At 34.3% G+C, this 26,223-nt stretch overlaps 3 protein-coding genes across 3 annotated transcripts; all 3 read left to right on the top strand.

Annotated features, from left to right (window-relative positions):
* Nucleotides 1–4,525: 4,525 nt before the first annotated feature.
* Nucleotides 4,526–5,341, top strand: LOC133325902 (farnesol dehydrogenase-like). The gene is made up of 2 exons (XM_061534602.1): nt 4,526–5,095; nt 5,165–5,341. Exons 1-2 carry the CDS (start codon nt 4,526–4,528, stop codon nt 5,339–5,341), a joined length of 747 nt encoding a protein of 248 aa, XP_061390586.1.
* A 14,787-nt stretch (nt 5,342–20,128) lies between these two features.
* On the top strand, nt 20,129–20,980 carry LOC133325896 (farnesol dehydrogenase-like). Its single transcript, XM_061534595.1, has 2 exons — nt 20,129–20,722; nt 20,795–20,980. The coding sequence occupies exons 1-2, from the start codon at nt 20,153–20,155 to the stop codon at nt 20,969–20,971; spliced, it is 747 nt and encodes a 248-aa protein (XP_061390579.1). The 5' UTR covers nt 20,129–20,152; the 3' UTR covers nt 20,972–20,980.
* Nucleotides 20,981–24,528: 3,548 nt separating this feature from the next.
* On the top strand, nt 24,529–25,358 carry LOC133325897 (farnesol dehydrogenase-like). Its single transcript, XM_061534596.1, has 2 exons — nt 24,529–25,119; nt 25,182–25,358. Exons 1-2 carry the CDS (start codon nt 24,550–24,552, stop codon nt 25,356–25,358), a joined length of 747 nt encoding a protein of 248 aa, XP_061390580.1. The 5' UTR covers nt 24,529–24,549.
* Nucleotides 25,359–26,223: the final 865 nt, after the last annotated feature.

Consider the following 26,223-nt stretch of genomic DNA (forward strand, 5'->3'; position numbering starts at 1 on the left):
AAAAATAATCGAAACAGAGCAGAGCATTTCAAGAAACGCAACTGAAAACAACAATCTATGACAAACAAATTTAAAATTCGTAAAAGAAAAATTAAACGATTTTTATAAAAATATATATATATTTTTTTAAATTTGGGACAGATCAAAACTTGTAATTTATTTTATTTGCAGTCCAAAATAAATATATTCATACTAAATATGTTCATACTGATGCAAAATGACGTGAATGCTATATCATTTAATTTTTAGCGTCATTTTTTTATTAATATTTTTTTTTCATACATATCTGTAATGATTTCGAATATTGTGACTATTTTCAAATATAAAAATAAATATAACCAGTAAGGAAAGTAGTAAAGTCGGACGGGGCCGACTGTATGATACCCTTCACCACTATGGGTATATTAAACAGGACTATTAACATGAAATTGGATGAAATAAAATATGTGATATTTATCTAAATGTGAATCTTCCTAGATCTATCCATAAAGTATGTAAATCGACTTCAAACAAATATAAATAGGTCATCCGTTGGGCTATGTCTGTACTTCTACAAAACGCAACTACATAATTCTATGCTCAATTTTGTAAGTTGCGCAAAATTTGATGTTAATCTGACTAACATGAGGAGCTATATAGACCGATTTTCTCGAAATTTGGCAGACATCACTCTAGGCTTAATTCACTACGATATGCCATATTTCGTCCAAATCGAAAGATATATAGGGACTTTGCGGCACCATTTACATGAAATCGGACGAAACTATATATGGGAGGTATATCTAAATCTGAACCGATTTCCTCAAACTTGGCAGACATCACTCTAGGCTCAATTCAGTACGTTATGCCAAATTTCGTGCAAACCGAAAGATATATAAGGACTTTGGTGCACAATTTACATGAAATCGGACGAAACTATATATGGGAGCTATATCTAAATCTGGACCGATTTTCACGAAACTTGGCATACATAATTCTAGGCTCAGTTCAGTACTTTATGCCAAATTTCGGGCAAATCGAAAGATATATAGGGACTTTGGTGCACCATTTACATGAAATCGGACGAAACTATATATGGGAGCTATATCTAAATCTGGACCGATTTTTCCCAATTTCAATAGGGTTCGTCCTTGGGCCGAATAAGTGACCTATGCCAAATTTCATCCAAATCGGATCATAAATGCGACTGGTACTTTGTTTACAATTTGACATGGACAGACAGACGGACGGACGGACGGACATGCATAAATCGACTAAGAAAGTGATTCTATGCATATTCTCCAAAGGAACCATGTGTCTATCTCGTTTCCTTTTGCCTGTTACAAACATATACACAAAGACATAATACCCTGTACCACAGTGTGGTGAAGGGTATAAAAATTAACTACAAAATACCACTGCCTCTGGTGACAAAATAAGTAACTCAAATATAAAAAAAAACTTTTATCTTTGTTTCTATCGTATTATAGCAAGTCACCCTAAAAGTATGCAACATTCGACGTTTATTGTTTTCTTATGTTGGGCAAAATATATAAATGGAATGATAATAGAACTAGGGAATGTGCTCTGTTGATAGAAACCTCCACAGAAGTTTTATACGTGAAATTGTTATTTTTTATACCCTCCACCCTAGTATGGAGGGTGTATTGGTTTTGTTTTTTCGTTTGTAGCATATGGAAATAATCATTATCGATCCTATATAGTATATAAATTCTTGATCCGCGTAAAATTCTATGACGATTTAAGCATGTCCGGGTATCGCCAAAATTTTGCACATGGTCATCTTTTGTTTGCAGGCAGGTCAATTTGGTACATTAGGTTCTTATTGGGTACCAAATTTCTCCACTAAAAATTATAAATATGGTCCCCAAAACCCCCATATAATGGTACCCCCAAATTTTCAGTATTCTGGTGGTTTTGTTAACGGAACAAAAAGGCCCTATATATCTTTCGATGTGCACGAATATCTGCATAGCGTACTTAATTAAGTCTAGAATGATGTGTGCTAAGTTTTGTGAAAATCGGTTCAGATTTAGATATTTTCTTCGGATTTTATATAAATTGTGTACCAAAGTCCTTATACAGTGATGATGTTTTTGAGATTTTACTATGAAAACACATTATTATTTTATATTTTTTTAAACAAAATGGTGAATTTATTTAAGGTATCGGATATCAAATACAAACCAAAAACATGGGGAAGTCATATGGTATGGGTGCATACTCGTACGAATGTAAGCTTCCACTTTGTGATGTGTCCACAAAAATAGATTCTGAAATGTATAATGAATTATTAGACGTTGTTTTAATAATACATATTGATCAAAAAGAGGACAAATATATAATTTTTCACCAGGATAACGCTTCCATCCAGCCTCGAAGCAAACAGAAACTTGGTTTTCTGACAAAAATATAAATATTTTAATACAGACGGCTTGCACTCCAGACACTCCTATTGAAAACTTATACGAGATTCCTGTGGCATAAGTGTAAGACTCGGCATAACGTTTTCTTTTGTAAATTACCTTAAATATGCTGCGAGGGAAAATTTGATATACTCTCTGTCAAACTGAATTCAATTATTAAAAATCAAATTTTGAATTTTTATTTTAAAATGAGCTGCGCTTAAACGAATGTCCTGGCAAAAATTATATCTTTAGATTTGCACGAATTTCTGCATAAATTAATTAAGTCTAGAATGATGTGTGCTAAGTTTCGTGAAAATTGATTCAGATTTAGAAATAGCTCCCATAAATTTTTTCCTCCGATTTTACGATTGATACACAATTTTGTACAATGAATTGAAGTTAATATAAATTAATCTCTAATTTTCGTAGAAATCGGTTAAGATTTTAGGTTAATGGTGCACCCAGTGACACGACATTTTGCACAACATATCGAATTGAGAATAGAATGACGTTATTACAATTTTGTTGAAATTGGTACAGTTTCAGACACAGCTGTATCTAAATGGGTGTCTGATTCAGATGAGATTTTGAAGATTGGAGCCTAACGAATAGACCGTGTACCGTGTATCAAGTCGATTTACTTTAAACTAGAATATATCCAAAGTGATGATCATATAGTCGGTCCAGACCGACTTTACTACTTTCCTTACTGGTTCCGGTTGGAAGAATAGGGTACAACTATTTAGGTGAGCATTTAAATTACCTAAAACGGTAGAAAAACTATACCACCTAGGCAGGATGAGGTCAGAATAGCAATCAATCGGCTGAAGAATAATAAAGCAGCAGGAGCCGATGGGTTACCAGCTGCACTATTCAAGACTGGTGGTTAGATGCTGGTCAGGAGCATGCACCAGCTGAATAGTACAATTTGGCTAGAGGAATGCATTGGAATCTCAGCATCCTGTATCCCGTGCACAAAAAATGAGACAAGACGATATATTAATATCCAGCTGGAAAAGGTCATACGAAACGCAAAGTGAACAGAAATGACACTCTGTACACCAAACAACACATATTACTCGCCTACGCCGATGACATCGATATAATGGGTCGAACATTGGAGCGGTAAGAGACACATTTTGAACAAATTGAGAAGGAGTCTGCCAAAGTGGGTCTGGCAGGATTTTGGATTCCTGTTTGGCAACAAATCTTCCTACGAAAAATCATTAATATTCATTGGGGTAGTGCCCAATTTTCACCGAATTTTTTCGCTGTTATGGGGATATTCTGAACTCAAAATATTCAGTGAATTTTAATCCTCATGGAGGATGTTAACTCGGTAAAAAGTTCTGGTGTACATGGCGTTTATAATTAATTAAATAACCTCCCCGCAGAAAATTCACAATGTAGATCCATGTTTTATATTTTGGAAATCAACTAATATGTTTTTGAGGAGTTTTTAAACGAATATCACAGACAGAATTTTAAAAGGCGTAATTTCTCCTAATCACTATGTTATAATTTATTCCATAACCTAACTTAACTTTGTTTTACTTTTAAAAGAAGGTAATATCTTAAAATTAATAACCTTATAGGTAGCATGTAACCGAATTACGATGACTGTATACATTCAGCTACATATGGGCTTGTGTGTGGTTTATTTCACTTGATCGAAATATTTTGACTTATGAAATGATAAATACCTTTTCGTGTTGTTAATTGTAGAAAAAATTGAGGCAGATGAGTTAATAATTGCACAGCTGAATTAACATATTCGATATGTCATTTCTTTTCGGTCGTTTTGAGTGAAAAAACAATAGCTTGTTTGGTGAATTTCAATTAGCAATTTCAAGGCTGTAGGCCATTTTTTTTATAAAAATATATTCGTAACGTTATTTGTCATGAAATGACCCCTCTCATTTTAACATTTCGTTGATCATGTTTTTTTACTTTAGACTCCGAAGATAAACGATTTGTTTAGAATTACATTTTAATTGTAGACAAAAACAAAAACTTTAAATCGATGACATAGGAAACATTTCGAAATGTTTTCAGTTCGTCTTCGATCAGCTATGCAAGCAGGTGGATCTTCGGTGGATATTTTAAATATTCTGGCTATGGAACGTTGGCAAAATAAAATCGCTGTGGTGACTGGTGCCAGTTCGGGCATTGGAGCAGCCGTTGTTAAAGATTTGGTTAATCATGGTCTGTTTGTCATTGGTTTAGCCCGGCGAGTTGAATGTGTGGAAGAATTGAAAAATCATTTGCCGGATGCAAAAAAATCTCACCTTGTGGCAATAAAATGTGATGTCTCCGATTTGGATTCGGTTAATCGGGCATTCGATGAAATTATTTCGAAATTTGGTGCCGTTGATATACTCATAAATAATGCTGGCTGTTTGAAGGGAGGACAATTGGTCAATATGGATGTTCGCGAAATGCAACAAATTCTCCAAACCAATGTCATGGGTGTTATCCATTGTACGCAGCGGGCATTTAAATCGATGAAGGAGAGAAATTTTAATGGTCATGTGGTCATAGTTAATAGTATTGCAGGCCACAAAGTCCCGATTTGTTCAGATCTTCCGGAATTTAATATTTATCCACCCAGCAAATTTGCCATCACGGCTATAACGGAACTTTTGCGTCAAGAATTTAAAGGATTGGGTACAAAGATTAAAGTTACGGTAGGTTAGATGATCTGATTGTTGTATGCATTGGAAATTATTCATTTTGTTTTTGTTTTTCTCTTAAAGAGCATTAGTCCTGGTGCTGTTGATACCGATATTATTCCTGATTTTATAAGAAATCATGCAAATGGCTCTTTGTTGAAAGCCGAGGATATATCATCTAGTATTGTGTATGCATTGTCAACACCACCTCATGTACAAATCCATGAACTGATGATTAAACCAGTTGGAGAAATGTTTTGATAATTGATATGTTATAAAATATTTTTTATATACATGTCAATAATTTTATTTACATGAGAGTAATTAATAATATATTATTCAATACGTATGATATTATTGAATAGAACCGTTTTTGGTCCATTTTGAGAAATTTTTTAGTGTTCTTTTAAAATGGTGATGTCGCGAAATGAGTTGAGATCGAGTTGGTAGAAAATTACTAATTCTACACTTTATAATAAAAACAATTAGAAAAACAGTGAAGTTCGACCAGGCCGAACATTCTACTTTCTATTTCTATTGCGTGTAGGTCATTGTAAATTTTCTGCTAGTAAGTTGTTTATAAGGGACAACGACAAACCACACTTTAGACTCTCAGGTTGGAAAACTGGGCTAGGAATATCAACGTACGGAAAATTAAATGGAACTTTGAAAACTTCCTGGAAAGAATTTTTTTATTCACACTTATCCAGAATAAGAGCCACCTTCAGAACACCGCAAATGGGTCGAGTTCCTCTTTATATGGTTGCTATTTCAAATGATAGACCTACATCGACGTCACCGTCTATTCGAAGGGTTTTGGTCATATAATAACCGATATTTTCCCACTGTTATTGAAGAATACCAATTCGAGAATATGTAGTTTTAAAAAATCGGTGCCACACAACTCGATCGAATTTGGCTCTATTGCAAGAGACATTTCCTGGACGCGTAATTTCTCGTCCTGGCGATATCTAGTGGCCAACAGTGTCATAGGATTGGGTAATGGTTTTAAACAACGCTGGTTGGGTATACGCTTAAGACCGCATTTATGCAGATAAACCTTCAACTTTTGAAAACACAACATTCGTCAAGTTATGTCGAAGCTAAAGCCCAATATTTGTCGACAAGTAGTCGAATATTACCTCGTAAGAATCAATGCTGGTCACTGTTCTCGTGGAGGTTATTTAAATTATGTAGTTCTTCACACATAATGTCAACATTCAATCTTAATAATAAACCAGTAAGGAAGGTAGTAAAGTCGGACTGGGCCGACTATATGAAACCCTTCTCCACATTGTGTATATTCTACATAGTCTCCTAACAGACGTCGCCTTTTCGAAAGAACATTGACATAAAATTAAACGAAAGATATATAAGAACTTTAGTGCACCATTTCTATTAAATCGGACGAAAATATATATGGAAGCTATATCTATATCTGAACCGATTTCCACGAAACTTAGCACACATCATTCTAGACTTAATTTAGTACGCTATGGCAAATTTCGTGCAAATCGAAATATATTTAGGGACTTTGGCGCACCATTTATCTTAAATCGGACGAAAAAAATATATGGGAGCTATATCTAATCTAAACCGATTTTTACCAATTTCAATAGGGTTCTTTCTTGGGCCAAATAAGTGACTTGTGCCAAATTTCATTCAAATCGAATCATAAATGCAACATGTACTTTGTTTACAATTTAACATCAACAGACGGACGGACATGCATAAATCGACTCAGATAGTGATTCTATGCATATTCTCTCGTTTCTTTATGCCTGTTACCTGTTGGCCTTTCCCTTCTTCGTGAACCATCAGCTGTTTTGATTGTATATGCCTTTCGAGCTGGGGTATCCTCATCCATGACCTAGCCAAAGTAGTCGCTGCTGCCCGATACGTCTAACTATATCGATGTCCGAGAATAGATGGTACAGCTCATAGTTCATTCGACTGCGATATCCATCGTCGACACAGATCGGCCCATAGATCTTCCGGATAATTGTTCTCTCAAACACTCCAAGAGTTGCCACATGTGCTTGTGCCAGTACCAATGCTTCAGATCTATACAACAGCACGGGTAGTAACTAGAGTTATCGTGCGGTTCACCCAAAATTTAAATTGTACAAAATTTAGTACACATTAGTAGAGTAACTTTCGGTAATGTGGACCACCATTTTCTTTTTTTGATATTGTGGGCGTACCAACGGTAAAATCTGAAAACAAATTGTTTTCACAACATAGTAGATTTGTTTGCTAAATATATTCCAGGTCAAAAATTATATATATTTGTCTATAAAAATGTTATTGCATTATATTTCAAAAAACTTTAATCTGCAAATAAAAATAACTTGGCGTGTAATGTGGACCAGTATGTGTGGGTAATGAGTATCAGTTAGTTAAAGGTAGGTTTTGGTTTGGTTCTGATTTTCTGATTTCAATTTATTACACACTTGGGTAACAATGAATGCAAAAATATATGGGTTCATGTTTTGGAATAGCCCCCATTTAAGGGTACCGCCCCATTTCCGGTATTCTGAAGGTCCTTGCTTCATTATCCAACCGAAGCACCTTTAATTTCGAATATCGAGTTTTCAGAGGATAGAATACCTCGTCGCATATTAAATTCACCCACGTTTCGAACTCGTCCTCATGAAAAGGTCCCACTTTTTTATAGTGGTCCACATTACCCGACATTGAATATTTTTATTTAGAAATAATTATTATTTAGAATAATTATCGATTGTAATTACAGCTAAACGTATATAACAAAGTATTCGACTATTTTGCAAAAACGTTCGACTATTGTGCTAAAAAATGTTCAAATAACACTTTTACAATCAGAGCTCCATTTTCTACTACTACATTTTCAACATTGCAATTATTTATTAAAAACCAATTTTGATATTTGTTTCCACTAATAAGGAATATATTTATCAAGGCGGCATTGACATTGTTGGCGTGATACCGGTTAAGGGGAGAAAAAACCCAAAAAGAAAAACAAAATAAACCAATTTTATATTAGAATATATTTTCAACTTTATTTGGCAAGTGGATTTGTTTCGAAAAGCAGCAAACTTTACCTTTAGGTGTGCGTGCGAGAAAGCAAGCTTAATCAACGAGAGCGAGTTTGCAAGTGATGTTGCGATGGGCAAGAAAGCTACAGCAAGGCCGTGATCAACAACTACGACCACAGCATTGGAAAGCGCCTCTCTGCATCCGAACTAAGCGAATGTGGCTTCCAGGAGATATAGTAGAAGAGAGCGAACTCTCCCCTACAATCCGAACTAGGCGAATGAGGCTCCTGGAAGATATGCAGAGAAGATTTCCCCATTGGGCTCCGAAGAGCGGCCAATTAAAGTGGTTAATTGTAATGCTGTAGAAGGGGAAACAATGTATCGAACATATACATTGCCGTAAGCAATGTATCGAACTTAAACAGACATATTTCAAGCATTTTCTTAGATAAGGGGGGTGGTCCATATGAATTTCCAGAACTTCCTACAAAGCCCAATTCTACATTCCAACAGTGACCCTACCATCAAATTTCAAGATTCCAGCTCTATCGGTTCACCCAAATCCAAATTTGGTACCATTTAGTACACATTAGTACGAATTTCCAAAACTTTATACATAGCTCAATACTACATACCAACAAAGATCCTTACTCCAAATTGCAGGATTCCAGCTCCATCAGTTCACACAAAATTCAAATTGTACCAAATTTAGTACAATTTAGTAACCATAAGTATGAATTTCCAAAACTACATCCATACCCCCAATCCTACACTCTAACAGTAACCTTATTTCCAAATTTCAAGGTGTCCGGTTCAATTGTTTCACTTAAAAGTTAAATTGTACCAAATTTAGTACACATTAGTACGAATTTCCAAAACTTTCCACAAAGCTCAATCCTACACCCCAAAAGTGATCCGAACGTCTAATTTCAAAATTTCAGCTCAATTGGTTTTCTCAAACCCACATTTGGTACCATTTATTACAAATTTCCAAAACTTCATCGCATCGGTTCACCCAAAATTTAAATTGTACACAATTTAGTTCACATTCGTGGTAATTTCCTAAATAGCTCAATTCTACCTCAACAATGATCCTAACTTCAAATGTAAAGCTTCCAGCACTATCAGTTCACCCAAATCCAAATTTGGTACCATATAGTACACATTAGTACGAATTTTCAAAATTCTCTACATACCATAATCCTACACCCCAACAGTTACGATCCTGACTCCAAATTGCATTGTTCTAGCTCTATCGGTTCACCCAAATCCAAATTGTACCAATTATAGTACGATTTAGTACTTTTCGTACACATAAGTAAAAAAATTCCAAAACTACTTATATATCCCAAACCGGTAATGCTAATTTAAATTTTCAGGATTCCAACTCGATTTGTACCTCCAAATTAAATTTGTACCGAATATAATACCATATAGTAATTTTCGTATACATAAGTACACGCTTCCAAAGCCAGCCAGCCTTATATCGACCCTCAACCTTATATCCTTATATCCGTTTTTAGCTCTTGCTACGAAATTGTACTAAATTTAGTACATATTAGTACTTTTCGCATACTTATAGTTCGAATGTCCAAAAAACCATTTGCTATCTCTATTCTACACTCCATCAATGACCCTCATTTTAAATTTAACAGTTTAAGCTCTACCGGTTTGCCAAATAAAAATGGTATCACATTTAGTAATTTCCTAAAACCCAGCCTTATTTGTTACCTTTGGACCAATGACCCTCACCCAAAATTTCCAGATTTTATCTTCAGCCGTTTCGTCAGAATCGTTAAATCAGTTAGTCAATTACTTTACTCTTTTATTAGTATAGATTATTTAATGCTCATATATATTTTTAATTTGTCTTTTATTTTTCATTCCAGATTTTTATGAATTATATATGATCGAATTTCCGTATGATGACAAGCGAAAATGATATACAAATTATTTGAAAATATGGCAGGCCCGCTGTCAACGATCAATATATATTTTGGAATTATCCTCATTTTTCAATCATAAAATTCCACAAGGAAGGATTACAATAGAATCTAGTCCAAATAAGTGTGCTAAGTTGTTAAGAAATTTATTCCTTAAAATTTATATTTAATATATTTTTTAAATGTATGTATATATTTTTTACAAAGAATATTGAATAAAAAATAAAGAATAATTAATTTACTAAAAATACTATTCGTGTTTATTTACGGATACAACAAATATGGTAATACATGTCCCTACGCATGCGGCATAATTTGTGTGATGACGTCACAATTTTTCATTCACCTGATTGTATGCATTTTTGCGCAAATTTCACAACAATACCAGGCGCCCAGAAGAAAATAGCATACATATTAAAAAAAAATAAATTTTTTAATATGTTTATTTGTTTATTTCAATAAACGAAGAAGGTTCATTTCTTTATGTACCTTCTTCGTTTCTCAACTCAACTACATACACCATTTACTTAGTAGTACTTAATACAATGGTAGTGTAGAGGAACAAATTGATGAACGATCGATATTTTCTTTCAGAAATTGCTCAAACCTACCAGGCATCCAGAACAGGTAGATCGAAGATTTAACTAATTGGCAAACTGCGGACTTTTAGTTCCGTAACATGTACCAGATTTGATATTCGGAACAACATTTTTGGGCTCATATCAGGAAATAGATTTCAAAAAATTCAACATAACTGATTTGGTAGTCATTAAAGAAAGATGGCTGCTATAAAAATACACTAAGACTGCTTATTTAAGTAAGGAATAGCCGCTTAAGTGGGTCGATTATACAGCCATTACATTGAACAAACGGGCTGTGAACCATTTTAACAGAGCACGCATTTTTATAAAAAAAAAACAATGATTTAAAAGGGTTGATTGTTTGTATGACTATTCATCGTTAAATTATAGCCCGAACTGAAGATGTTTGGCCGTGAAACAATACACGAAATATATTTAAATGGTTAAAAACAGTGTTTGCAATAAGATAATAGCTAAAAGGTCACCCTTTATAATTGAATGGCAGCGTGTAATAAAACTTCAGAATTTCTTCAGATATTTGTATTTCAATTCAACGATGGTCCGAAATGTAGGTGTGGTTGTATGTGATTTATGCACATCCCAGTAGAAAGTGTCTTGCAGACAACATTAACGAATCGTGCAAGACAATGGCAATTCCTTGAAGACACTTTGCAGACAACAATGTGAGATCCTTGACGAAATTTTCACACAAGTGTCGCAGTATTCATGCAAGACAACTTGGGCGACAAGGTAAGCAAAGTTGTCGTTGACGACAACTCGATTCAGACTATTTTTGTTTTGTTTTCATATTTCGAGAAGAGCGACATTTTCGACGATATATCATGTGTTTAGTCATGAATGACAATTCCATAAATTTCGTCAATGAAATTGTCACGCAAGAGAGTATTTTCTACTGGGTCTGTCCCTATAGCTCAATCCTCAACAGTAATTTTAATTCCTAATTTCAGGTTTTCAGCTCTATCCCATCAGTGACCCTTAATCCGGGATCAAAGATCTTTAATCCGGATTAAACCTTAATCCCCTCAGTGACCCGGATTAAAAGTCATTGACCCCGGATTAAGGGTGACTGAGGGGATTAAGGCTTAATCCGGATTAAGGGTAATTGACACCGGATTAAGGGTCACTGAGGGGATTAAAAGTCATTGACCCCGGATTAAGGGTGACTGAGGGGATTAAGGCTTAATCCGGATTAAGGGATTAGTTTTATTAACAAGCAATGACCCTTAATCCGGGGTCTATGACGTTTAATCCGGATTAAACCTTAATCCCCTCAGTGACCCTTAGTGACCCTTAATCCGAATTAAGCCATAATCCCCACAATGACCTTAATCCGGGGTCAATGACCTTAATCCCCTTAATGACCCTTAATCCCCTCAGTGACCCTTAATCCCTTCAGTGACCCTAAATCCGGGTTCAATGACTTTTAATCCGGATTAAGCCTTAATCCCCTCAGTGACCCTTAATCCGGGGTCAATGACCTTTAATCCTTAATCCTCTCAGTGACCCTTAATCCGGGGTCAATGACCTTAATCCCCTTAGTGACCCTTAATCTGGATTAAGCCATAATCCCTTCAATGACCTTAATCTGGGGTCAATGACCCTTAATCCGGATTAAGCCTTAATCCCCTCAGTGACCCTTAATCCGGGGTCAATGACCCTTAATCCGGGGTCAATGACCCCTAATCCGGATTAAGGGTTACTAAGGGGATTAAGGGTCATTGACCCCGGATTAAAGGTCATTGTCCCCGGACTATGGGTCACTGGAGGGATTAAGGCTTAATCCGGATTAAGGGTCATTGACCCTGGATTAAGGTCATTGAGGGTATTAAGGCTTAATCCGGATTAAGGGTCACTAAGGGGATTAAGGTCATTGACCCCGGATTAAGGGTCCCTGAGGGGATTAAGGCTTAATCCGGATTAAAGGTCGTTGACCCCGGATTAAGGGTCACTGAGGGGATTAAGGGTCATTGACCCCGGATTAAGGTCATTGAGGGGATTAAGGCTTAATCCGGATTAAGGGTCACTAAGGGGATTAAGGTCATTGACCCCGGATTAAAAGTCATTGACCCCGGATTAAGGGTGACTGAGGGGATTAAGGCTTAATCCGGATTAAGGGTAATTGACACCGGATTAAGGGTCCCTGAGGGGATTAAAAGTCATTGACCCCGGATTAAGGGTGACTGAGGGGATTAAGGCTTAATCCGGATTAAGGGTAATTGAACCCGATTAAGGTCATTGAGGGGATTAATGGTTATTGACCGGATTAAGGCTTAATCCGGATTAAGGGTAATTGACCCCGGATTAAGGGCCACTGAGGGGATAAGGGTCATTGACCTCGGATTAAAGGTCATTGACTCAGGATTAAGGGTCATTGAGGGGATTAAGGCTTAATCCGGATTAAAGGTCATTGATCCCGGTTTAAGGGTCATTGCCTGGTAATAAATTAATTCGAGAATGCCGTATATAACCTTAATATATAAAGGAGCTTAGTGATAAGTGAGTGGCTGTGAGATTATCGCCCAGACGAAACGGCTGAAGCTAGAAGTATGAAATTTTGAGTACTTATGTGTATGATAAGTACTAAATTTGATACTATTTGCATTTATTTGAGAGGAATTAGGATTAGTTTTGGAGTAGAGGACTAAAAGCACAAAATTTGGTTCAAGTTGGATTTAGGTGAACAAATAGAGCTGGAGTCTTGAAATTGGGAATTAAAATGAAAGTTGGATTGTAGGATTGATGAGTTTAGGAAATTCGTACTTATGCGTACGAAAGTACTAAATGTTACTAAATTTAGTACAATTTGGAGTTTGGGTGAACGGATAGAGCTGAAAACCTGAAATTTTGAATTAAAATTACTGTTGAGAATTGTACTATAAAGACAGGTTTGGGAATTCATATTTATGTGTACGAATAGTACTAAATGGAACTAGATTTGGTACAATTTGGGTTTGAGTGAACGGAGAGATCTGGAAACCTAAAATTTTGATAATAGTTATTGTTGAAGTGTAGAATTGAGATATGAATGTAAAGTACTTATGTGTGCTAAATGGTACTATATTTGGTACAACTTGATTTTGTGCAAACGAATAGGCTGGACTTCAGAATTTTGGAATTAAAATTACTGTTGGAGTGTAGGATTGATTTGGTTTAGGAAATTCGTACTTATGGGAACAAAACGTACTCAATGGTACTAAATATTTTATCATTTGTTTTTGTGTGAACAGATGGGACTGGAATTCTGCAATTTGGGTTTACAAATACTGTTGGAATGTATGTGTACCAGAAGGTACTAAACTTGGTACAATTTCGATTTAATAGAAATGGAAACCGGATAGAAATGGAAAACTGAAATTTCAATAAAGTTTACTCTTAGAGAACATGATTGAGGTAGTTAAGAACGAACAGAACTAAATGGTGATCCCGGTTTAAGGGTCATTGCCTGGTAATAAATTAATTCGAGAATGCCGTATATAACCTTAATATATAAAGGAGCTTAGTGATAAGTGAGTGGCTGTGAGATTATCGCCCAGACGAAACGGCTGAAGCTAGAAGTATGAAATTTTGAGTACTTATGTGTATGATAAGTACTAAATTTGATACTATTTGCATTTATTTGAGAGGAATTAGGATTAGTTTTGGAGTAGAGGACTAAAAGCACAAAATTTGGTTCAAGTTGGATTTAGGTGAACAAATAGAGCTGGAGTCTTGAAATTGGGAATTAAAATGAAAGTTGGATTGTAGGATTGATGAGTTTAGGAAATTCGTACTTATGCGTACGAAAGTACTAAATGTTACTAAATTTAGTACAATTTGGAGTTTGGGTGAACGGATAGAGCTGAAAACCTGAAATTTTGAATTAAAATTACTGTTGAGAATTGTACTATAAAGACAGGTTTGGGAATTCATATTTATGTGTACGAATAGTACTAAATGGAACTAGATTTGGTACAATTTGGGTTTGAGTGAACGGAGAGATCTGGAAACCTAAAATTTTGATAATAGTTATTGTTGAAGTGTAGAATTGAGATATGAATGTAAAGTACTTATGTGTGCTAAATGGTACTATATTTGGTACAACTTGATTTTGTGCAAACGGATAGGCTGGACTTCAGAATTTTGGAATTAAAATTACTGTTGGAGTGTAGGATTGATTTGGTTTAGGAAATTCGTACTTATGGGAACAAAACGTACTCAATGGTACTAAATATTTTATCATTTGTTTTTGTGTGAACAGATGGGACTGGAATTCTGCAATTTGGGTTTACAAATACTGTTGGAATGTATGTGTACCAGAAGGTACTAAACTTGGTACAATTTCGATTTAATAGAAATGGAAACCGGATAGAAATGGAAAACTGAAATTTCAATAAAGTTTACTCTTAGAGAACATGATTGAGGTAGTTAAGAACGAACAGAACTAAATGGTTTCGATTTGAGTGAAAGGATAGACATTGAAAACCTAAATTTGGAATTAAAATTACAGGATTAAGGTATGGATTAAGGAATTTCGTACTTAAAGATACTAAAACACTAGATGGTACTAAATATGATACACTTTTGGTTTGTGAGAACGGACTGAGAGGCAATCCTAAAATTTTGAATTAAAATTACTGACAGAAGTGTAGGATTGAGACATTGAGGTAATCTTGAAAAGTCGTAATTATATGTACTAAATTGTACTAAATTTGATCAAATTTAAATTTGGCTGAACGGATAGAGATGGAAAAGTCATATATCGTGTAAGACAATGGCAATTCCTTGAAGACACTTTGCAGACAACAATGTGAAATCGTTGACGAAATTTTCACACAAGTGTCGCAGTATTTATGCACGACAACTTGGGCGACAGGGTAAGCGAAGTCGTCGTTGACGACAACTTCGGCGAGTAATCTCCCTACTTTCGTAGGGAGATTTCGTTATCGAAATTGTCACGCAAGAGAGTATTTTCTACTGGGATATGCAATGTAAAATATATTTACTTACACATACACACCCTGTAGCTGTATGAAGGAAAAAGCTTCCATTTTTGCAAGATCTATTTTTGTGGTGTTTTTCATTTTTTGGTAATAGGCGCTCAGCATCAAACAGAAAGCATATTTCGAAGCATGGTAGAATTGAAATTCGAATAACTCCGGAAGTACTTAACCGATTTTTATGAATTTTGCAGCAAAGGTTAAAACCCGCTAGCAAGAGGAACTAGTTCGTAATCAGAAAGTCGTCGATTCTCAGCTCTACAGTGACTAGTTCCACTTTACACCCCTTTACAATGTATTTAACTGTTTACTTTAACATGGGGATGTCATAGGAGGCAACCAATTGACACTCCTTCGCTTACTCGAGGGCTAGTATTATACTAGTTACAGGTTTACAGTCAAAGACTAGTTACATTAGACTACCCACATTTCTAGTTCCGTAAGAACTAGTTCAGTACCGTTTTTATGGTGAAATTAGCAATAAAACACTCATTTATTAATTGGATTTTAATTTTTATTTTTTTTAAATACATATAAGTAAAACCGTACTACTTTCATACTGCAATTTCGGTCGTGTCAGATCCTTCGGTTACAGGTATTGAATCTGGAAATAAATAACAATGATTATAATATTATAGTAAAAAAGAGAAAATATGTGTCTAATATCTTACCTAAAAAGAACATTACAAAAATTACTAAGATAATGTAACCCCCTTTTCCATAATTTTCCAGAGTCATTAATTCACGTTTTATAGTAGATGTCATGACCTTGATTTGTAAGGAAAATACAATAATATTTATTCAATAGGAAATAAATTATATTTAGAAGTACTTACATATATATCCTTCCATTTGAGTTAAAAATTCATTTGTTTTAAATGATACAGATTTTCTTTAATATTTCACAATTTGATGCCACCGCACTTCAAGACGATCACAAAAAGACTGGTTATTTCCAAACAAAATTCATCTTGCATTCATGAAGAATAACGGATTTTTTATGCAGACCAACCACCAAAAACCGTGTTTTTTTTCTTTATGGTCGCAAGAGACTCCTTCTCGTTTACTACAGGATAAAAAGGTAGTCAATTGGTTCGGCTGACATTACTTTAGGATCAAATTTGTAACTGGTACGATATAACTAGTGCTGAGACTAGCTACATAACATCAAAAATACTAGTTTTTGTGGCTGTTGGGAGAGAATGTTTAAATATTTTCTCTTCTCGTTTGAAAAAATAAAACTGAGTTTTTTTTGTTTAATATCGCAAGTGACTCCTTCTCGCTTACTATAGGATAAAAAGGTAGTCAATTGGTTCCTCTTGCATTAATTTAGGGTCAAATAAGTAACTTTTACGGTTTATAACTAGTGCTGGAACTAGTTACATACCATCAATTGGAATTTTCATTGCTAGCGGGAAGGAATTCTACAGTTTTATTACGCAATGACATTATATATTTAATACACCTATAATGGTGATTTTTTAGCTATTATATTTTTGGCAACACAGTTTTTACCAGCATACACACATCTCGTGTTTTGTTTTCCTGTCATACATCTTCAGTTTGGTCCATAATTTTATGATGAATCGTCATTCAAATTATTGAATTTGTTTTTGTTTTTTGTAATTAAAGAAAAGTCCTTATTTTTGATGGCGGGCGTGATAACTCCTCACTGGAACATCGGAATCCGAAAATTGACTTCGCTCTAAAATTAACAAAAATTGCGGACATTTGAAAAAATATTTTTGGAAAATCGCCGATTTTTTATCAAAAACCAAGCTAAAAAATAAGGAAGATCTTCACCGATTGGCTTTATCCTAGTTCATACGATAGCTATACACAGAGAAACGTGTAAAAATTTAAAATCGATTGGGTTATTAGTTTTTGAGAAAAAGAGAAAAACGCGTTTAAAGTTTGAGAAGCCCTTTAGCCGTCACTTGATGCTGACACAATAAATCGGCTATATCTTCAAGAGTTCTTGAGATTTTCACTTCAAATTTTGTAGGGACATTCTTGATTTAGTGTAGATTCGAATTAATTAATTCGAATAAATTAAATAAACAGATTAAAAAAAAGTACTAAAAATGTGTGTCTAGTATTTATGGACGTCTAAAAAATCTCTTAGTGAGGGCTCACAATATTAGTTTCTTAGTAGCAATAACGCCCAATGTCACAATAATGGCTCCCAATGAATTAAAAAATCCCAAAAATTTGGTGCAATTTTGCGCAAATTTCACAAAAACACCAGGCGCCCAGAATGAATGAAAAAAAATAAATAAATAAAAATTTCGAAAAATTTTGGTCTGGCAACACCCAACCCGCGAAAAAATTCGAGTGCCTAAAAGAATGCTACAAATTTTGCAATTTCTTTGTACGGCATTGCCAGATGTAATTTTTTTACATTTTTTTGGAGGGCTACTTTCTATTTTCCTAGGCGCCTGGTATTTTTTGTAAAATATGCGAAAAGTACTAAAATATACTAAATTTAGTACAATTTCGGAATGGATAGAGTTAAAAACATGAAATTTGGAATATAACGATCTGGCTTTGGAAGCGTGTACTTATGTATACGAAAAGTATTATATGTTACTATATTCGGTACAAATTTAATTTGGAGGTACAAATCTAGTTGGAATCCTGAAAATTTAAATTAGCATTACCGTCGAAGTGTATAGGATTGGGATATATACGTAGTTTTGGATTTTTTTTACTTGTGTGTACGAAAATACTAATTGGTACAATTTGGATGTGGAAATTCCTACTAATGGGAACTAAATTTTCTACAATTTAAATTTTGGGTGAACCAATACAGCTGGAATCCTGAAATTTGGAAGATAGGGTTACTGCTAGGGTATAGGATTGGGATATGTAGAAAGTTTTGGAAATTTGTACCAATGTGTACAAAATGGTACCAAATGGTCTGAGTGAACCGATTGAGCTGGAATTTTGAAATTTGACGTTCGGATCACTTTTGGGGTGTAGGATTGGGCTTTGTGGAAAGTTTTGGAAATTCGTACTAATGTGTACTAAATTTGGTACAATTTAACTTTTAAGTGAACCAATTGAGCTGGAAACCTTGAAATTTGGAAATAAGGAGTGTAGATTGGTGTATGGATGTAGCTTTGGAAATTTATACTTATGGGTACTGAAATGTACAAAATTTGGTACAATTTGCATTTTGTGTGAACTGATAGAGCTGGAACCCTGCAATGTTTGTACTAAATGTTACCAAATTTGAATTTGGGTGAACCGATAGAGCTGGAATCTTTAAATTTGATGTTAGAATCACTGTACAATTTAAATTTTCGGTGAACCCATACAGCTGGAATAATGAAATTTGGAGATAGGGTTACTGTTAGGGTATAGGATAGGGATATGTATAAAGTTTTGGAAATTTGTACCAATGTGTACAAAATGGTCCCAAACAAGGATTTGAGTGAACCGATAGAGCTAGAATCTTGAAATTTGAAGTTAGGATCACTGTTGGGATGTAGGATTCAGGTATGTATAAAGTTTTGGAAATTCGTACTAATGTGTACAAACAGGTACCAAAATTGGATTTAGGTAAACCAATAGACCTGGAATCCTGAAATTGATTAATAAGATTTCCATTGGATTGCATGATGTAGGTAGTAAGGGAAATTTGTACTAAATTTGATACAATTGGATGTAAGATTGAGCTATGTAGAAAGTTTGGAAATTTGTACTAATGTGTACTAACTGGTACTTAATTTGGATTTGGGTGAAGCTATATTTAAAATTTGGAAATTTTACACGAGTACAAATTTTGTATAGAGCTAAATTTCTTTTGCGGTCGGAATTAGTCTGTAGGGTTGAGATATGGAGGTAGTTTTGGAAAAAAGTACTATAAGAGAACATTGGTACTAAGTGGTTCCAAAATTGTTAATAATGTTTGGTATTGGGTTTTAAATACTTCCCACATTCGCTAACGAAGTAGCGGGTATATGCTAGTTATAAGTAAAACAATCAGGTAAAATCTATGTAAAGACTCATCCAAATTATATAATGGGATTTTTTAGTTTGCGTCCAATATAATCGAACATACGAACCTCCCGAAATCAAAGATAACGGTCGATTTTTGATGAATAAAACCTTTTCAAATTCTTAAACCCATAGGGTACTTGAGTGTGGCCCTCAAAGTGCTACAAACAGAATGACAAGTGAATATAACTTCCATATTATAGTAGAGGGTATAAAATTACAGTGACGCTATTATTATTTTATATCGAGGGTATGTATGTATGTCGAACGTGTAACGTCGTTGATGCTTTCTTTAACCTAGGCAAACTTGCATTGTCATTTGTGTATGTGAAACTGTGTGTGTTTGCGAAGCAAATGCAATTTTATTTATCTTATCTCGTATTTGTTTTCTGACATTGCAATTTTAAAAAATAATAAATAAAACTGACCACATTACATGAAGTAGTCATATTGATGTAATAGATCTTCAGCATAAATTAAGGTTTCAAATAGTTATTTTATTAAAAAAAATATTAAGAAAAAAAAATACAAAATGGATCGTTGGCATAATAAAGTGGCCGTTGTAACAGGAGCCAGTTCAGGTATTGGCGAAGCCATTGTTAAGGATTTAGTTGAAAATGGTTTGCAGGTTGTTGGCTTGGCAAGGAGATTAGAACGTGTGGAGGATATACGCAAAAAATTATCACCTACAAAACAAGGAAATTTAACCGCCCTACTATGTGATGTCTCCGATTTGCAGTCAGTTAATAAAGTATTTGATGAAATCATAACCCGATTTGGTGGTATTGATATTTTGGTAAATAATGCTGGATGTATGAAACAAGGTCAATTAGTGGACATGAACATTCAAGATATTCAACAAGTTTTACAAACAAATGTTATGGGTGTTGTTTATTGTACACAGCGGGCGTTTAAATCGATGAAGGAACGTAATTTCCCCGGTCATGTTGTGCTTATTAACAGTATTGCCGGTCATGGATTTAAAGCATTGCCCCATACACCGGAAAGCAATATTTACGGCCCATCGAAATTTGCCATCACAGCTATAACTGAAATCTATCGGCAGGAATTTAAGGGTTTGGAAACGAAAATAAAAGTTACTGTGAGTTGGAAAAAGTTTTTAAGATATTGTGTGCGATATAACTAAATTTGTATATATTTTCTCTACAAATAGAGTATTAGTCCTGGTGCAGTGGATACGGAAATATTACCCCAGAATGTAAAACACTTGATTGGTGAAACAATGTTAAAGGCCGAAGATATTTCATCTGGTGTTCTTTATGCCATTTCTGCACCGCCTCATGTGCAAATCCATGAAATGATTATAAAACCTCTGGGAGAGATGTTTTAATTGTTGAATACAAAAATTAAGATTAAAATAAAAATTGTAGCTTTTGTTTAACAAATTTATGTAAAAAATTAATATATGTAAAAATAATTGTAATGTTATCAATTTCGGGGTTTCAAAAGTAAAAGTAAATAGAATACATATAAAATATTTGTTCATTATATATCTTTTTTATACTCTCAGCCTTATGACTAATGAGGGTACGGCAAGTATGTATCTTATCGAAATATTGGTTTTAGACCCCATGTATCTTTGGACCAAAACCATTTCTGACAATTTGGAGTTTACAAATGTCCGTCCGCCCATTTATCTAGCCGGCTGGTGCGCAACTCTCGAAGCGAGTAACCGATTGCATCCAAACTTTGAACATCGTAATATTTCTTCCAAACTTAGTGAAAGTTCGAAGATGAGGAATATCGCATCAGAACGGACTATCCGATTTTGACTAAACTTCCAATATTATATACTCATTGTGTTTTGTTCCATAGACTTCCGTAAACCATAGGCTGAGGGTATATAACTGTCGGCAACACCGACTTACACTTTTTTACTTCGTTATTATAAAGTTTGAACGTTGAATTTATGTGTGAAACACTACATCATTTAAATGAGTTCCACGCGAACTGTTCTTTCGACCCTTTTTGGCACATATTGGACTGTAGCTCAGCCATAACTTGACAAATGTTGGTTTTCAAGCACTCAAGCCTTAAGGTTTTATCTGTTTAAACATGTGTAGCCCATAAAAAATGTTTCTTGTAATAAATATTCGTTCAACCAATAATATGTACTACCTACATCGTACTTCCGAAATATCCCACTTATGTATATAAATATATATAAATACGATTCCCATGCCAGATTTTAAGATTTTAGATCTATGTCTTCACTCCAAAAATTTTAGAAAAATTTCGTACAGTATTGTACGAAATAGGTTTGTAAAAAATTTCTTCGCCAAAACTTTTCAATATTGTTCCATGTTTTGATTTCGATGTAATTTTGACCTTTCAGGCTCTAGATGAGTAAAAAAATGGTCAATATATGCACATCATACCGCTCTATTTTAATTATTTTCATGGCTCTAGATGGAATAGTTTCATGGCTTCAATCGAAGTATTTGTAATTTGTCATTCCAGGTCTTAAGTGGTTATACCGTCCGTCCGTCCGTCTGTTGGTGTTAAATTGGCCCAAGGACGAACCCTATTGAAATTGGGAAAAATTGGTTCAGATTCAGATATAGCTCCCATATATATTTCCGTCCGATTTTATGTAAATGGTGTACCAAAGACTTATATATCGTTCGATTTGCACGAAATTTAGCATAGCGTACTCAATTAAGTCTAGAATGATGTGTGTTTATTTTCGTGAAAATTGGTTCCGATTTAGATATAGCTCCCATATATAGTTTCGTCCGATTTTATGTAAATGGTGTACCAAAGTCCCTATATATCTTTCGATTTGCACGAAATTTGTTGTGTGTAGATGTGTTTTCCGTGGATCTTCTCCAGGATTTGTTGCAGTGTGAAAATCTGGTCTATGCTCCAATTATGTTATTGATCATTGGCTTCCGTCGTTCACATGAGCTCTGGATAATCTATATATATAAAAGAGCTTAGTGTTAAGTGAGTGAGTGAGTGACTGACTGACAGATCATCGCCCAGACGAAACGGCTAAAGCTAGATGCTTGAAATTTTGAGTGTAGGTTGTTGTTGTGTGTAGGCGTGAGATAAGGCTGGGTTTTTGGCGATTCGTACTATAAGTGTACCAAAAGTACTAAATTTAGTTCTAATTCTACATATATTGAACATATATAGCTAAAATCTTGAAATTGTATATAGAATACAGGTTACGAAGTGGTGTTGATGTATAGAAATGGTTTAAGATTTTCGTACTTATGTTTTTTAAAAAGTACCAAATGGTAATAAATTTGGTACTATTTGCATTTAGTTGAGTGTATATAGATGGAATCCTGAAAATCGGAATTAAGACTACTGTTGGAATACAGGATTGAGATAGCTTTAAAAAATCGTACCTTTGTGTACGAAAAGTACTTAATGGTACTAAATTTGGTGCAATTTGGATTTCGGTTCACATATAGAGCTGGAGTCTTGAAATTGGGAATTAAAATGACAGTTGCAGTGTAGAATTGAGGTAGTTTTGGAAATTCGCACTTATTGGTACGAAAAGTACTAAATCGTACTTAAAAAAAGCTTAAAACCTGAAATTTGGAATTCTGATTACTGTTGAAGATTGAGCTATAGAGACATCTATGGAAATTCGTATTTGTGTGTACGAAAAGTACTAAACGGCACTAGATATGGTACAATTTGGATTTGGGAGAAAGGAGGGAGCTGGAAACCTAAAATTTGGAATAATGGTTGCTTTTAGAATATAGAATTAAGGTATGGAAGCATAGTACGTATGTGTACTAAATGGTACTATATTTGGTACAACATGATTAAGTGGATAGAGTTGGCCTCCAGAATTTTGGAATTAAAATTACTTTTGAAGTGTAGGATTGACGTAGTATAATTATAGAAACTGGGTACGAAAAGCTCAACATTTGGTACAAATTGGACATTGGTGAACGGGTAGAATTCGAATCCCGAATGTTGCAACTTAGGTCACTGTGGGAGTGTAGATTTGATAAAGTTTGGAATATGGGTACGAAAAGTATAGAATGGTACCAAATCTGGTACAATTTGGTTTTTTATGAACAGACAAAGCTGGAATTCTTAAATTTTGACTTACGATTACTATTTGAAATAAGGATTGAGGTATATTTGGAAATTCGTACTTATGAGTACGAAAAGTACTAAATTTGGACTTTGGTGGAATTAAGTTTACTGTTGGAGAGCAAGATTGATGTAGTTTTAGATAGTTTTACTTATAAGTATGATGGTACTATATTTGGAACCATTTGGATTTGGATCCTGCGATTTAGAATTTAGATTACACAGCGGGCTGAATTACGTCTAGAACAATGTGTGTTAAACATCGGGAAAATCGGTTCCGATTTAGATATAGCTCCCATATATAACTTCTTCCGATTTAATGTAAATGGTGTACCAAAATCCCTATATATCTTTCGACTTGCACGATATTTGGCACGGGGTACTTTACTACTTCCCTTACTGGTTTTAATCTGTTTAATGGAAGTAAAAGAGATTTCGGAAAATAGTGCTTATGTGTATGAAGAGTAATAAATCGCAAACTATAGTACAACAAATTTACTGTATTTACGATACCATATGAAATATTTTTTGTATTCCCTTTTCGCATACGAAGTAGCGGGCACATTGCTAGTACTTAATATAGCAAAAACTCATTAGAGTGTATGATATTCGTAGTCATTGTATGTATACAATGACTAACAACTTTTTAATTATCTTATCAAATATTTGATATTAAATCCAATTCTATTGTGAAAAAATAGTCGCCATTAGAGTCAATAAATCGGTGATTCTGATGTAATATTTGCCCGTATATAAATTGATATAGCAAAACACTTCCCTGTTCATTCATTAACTTACGCTAACACATAAAACAACAACTAAAATTCAATAAAATAAAAACAACTAAACATGGAACGCTGGCAAAATAAAGTCGCAGTTGTAACGGGTGCTAGCTCAGGTATTGGTGCTGCGATCGTTAAGGATTTAGTAGAGAATGGTTTACAAGTGGTTGGCTTGGCTAGAAGATTGGAACGTGTAGAGGCTCTGCGTAAACAATTGTCACCAAAGAAACAAGGAAATTTAACTGCCCTGCCATGTGATGTCACCAATTTGGAGTCAGTTAATGAGGCATTCGATACAATTATTACGAAATTCGGTGGCATTGATATTTTAGTGAACAATGCCGGTTGTTATAAACAAGGACAATTGGTTAACATGAATATCGCTGAAGTGCAACAAGTTCTACAAACAAATGTTATGGGAGTTGTTCATTGTACCCAACGAGCTTTTAAATCGATGAAGGAACGTAATTTTCCTGGTCATGTAATAATCATTAATAGTGTTGCTGGTCATGGTGTGGTTTCGCCGGGTGGTATTCCTGATAGTAATATCTATTGTCCATCGAAATTCGCCATTACGGCAATAACTGAAATCTATCGACAGGAATTCAAAGGCTTGGGTACCAAAATAAAAGTTACTGTAAGTAGAAGTGATATGTGATTTTAAGTGAAATAAGTGGATCATATTTTTCTTTAAAATAGAGCATTAGCCCCGGTGCTGTGGATACGGAAATTATTCCCGATAATGTAAGACCTATAATTGGTGAAAATATCCTAAAGGCTGAAGATATTTCATCTGGAGTAGTGTATGCAATTTCAACGCCTCCTCATGTGCAAATCCATGAAATGATTATAAAACCTCTTGGAGAAATATTTTAAGTTAATCGGAACTTTTTGTGACTACTTACGTGATATATTGCAGTTTAATTTAAAAATAATTTTTGATATTTAATAAAAATGTGATTTTTATTAATTTTTGTAAAAATATGATATAAATAAATATTTTGTAATCAATAGATTACACAAAAAACAAGTTTTAATACATGAAAACTATACAACAACTAAACCTGGTTCAAACGAACATGGTTACAACACAAGCAGTTATTATCGCAATGCTTAATTGCAACTCATGTTGATAAATATAATTATACTAGCAAAGTACCCGCTACTTCGTATGCGGAAAGGGAATAAAAAATATTTCTTATGGAAATCGTGAATACCGTATAATTAGTTGTACTATAGTTCTGAATTCCACCTCTATTCCTACATTTAATATCAAGTTTATTACCATTAAGTACTCTTCATACACATAAGCACTATTTTCCGAAATCCACACTTTAGCAAAAACGTATAGTTCTGAATTCCACCTCTATTCCTACATTTACAGCCTTATTCTGGATATTTGCTAGGGAGATATCTCGCATGTAAAAAAATTCGCTTTCACATTCTCGCCTTATTCTGAATGAATAGGGAGATGCAAAAAATGCGAGATGCGGATTCGAGTTTTCGAAAATGGTGGTTGAAAAAAAGATTCGTGTTGCCATATCGTAAATTAAGTTGCAATGTGTGTGGCCATATTGTAATTTAAGTTGCATTGTGTGTTGCCCCATTGTAATTTAATTGTGTAACATTTTTCAATATATTATTTATTGATTTTTGTTATTAAAAATTGTTAATTTTTATTGTTATTTAAACTATATAGCAATACAAATGTGAAATATCAAGAATCCGCTGTATAAATGCT

The sequence above is a fragment of the Musca vetustissima genome, unplaced genomic scaffold (assembly GCF_032173495.1).
Source record: "Musca vetustissima isolate MV318-11 ecotype Yass unplaced genomic scaffold, APGP_CSIRO_Mvet_v1 utg22496, whole genome shotgun sequence".
Taxonomy (NCBI): Eukaryota; Metazoa; Arthropoda; class Insecta; order Diptera; family Muscidae; genus Musca; species Musca vetustissima.

Coding starts and splice junctions, on each gene's coding strand:
- LOC133325902 (XM_061534602.1), top strand. CDS start 4,526: ATGGAACGTTGGCAAAATAAAATCGCTGTGGTGACTGGTGCCAGTTCG. Junction 5,096..5,164: donor GTACAAAGATTAAAGTTACG/GTAGGTTAGATG, acceptor TTTCTCTTAAAG/AGCATTAGTCCTGGTGCTGT.
- LOC133325896 (XM_061534595.1), top strand. CDS start 20,153: ATGGATCGTTGGCATAATAAAGTGGCCGTTGTAACAGGAGCCAGTTCA. Junction 20,723..20,794: donor AAACGAAAATAAAAGTTACT/GTGAGTTGGAAA, acceptor CTCTACAAATAG/AGTATTAGTCCTGGTGCAGT.
- LOC133325897 (XM_061534596.1), top strand. CDS start 24,550: ATGGAACGCTGGCAAAATAAAGTCGCAGTTGTAACGGGTGCTAGCTCA. Junction 25,120..25,181: donor GTACCAAAATAAAAGTTACT/GTAAGTAGAAGT, acceptor TCTTTAAAATAG/AGCATTAGCCCCGGTGCTGT.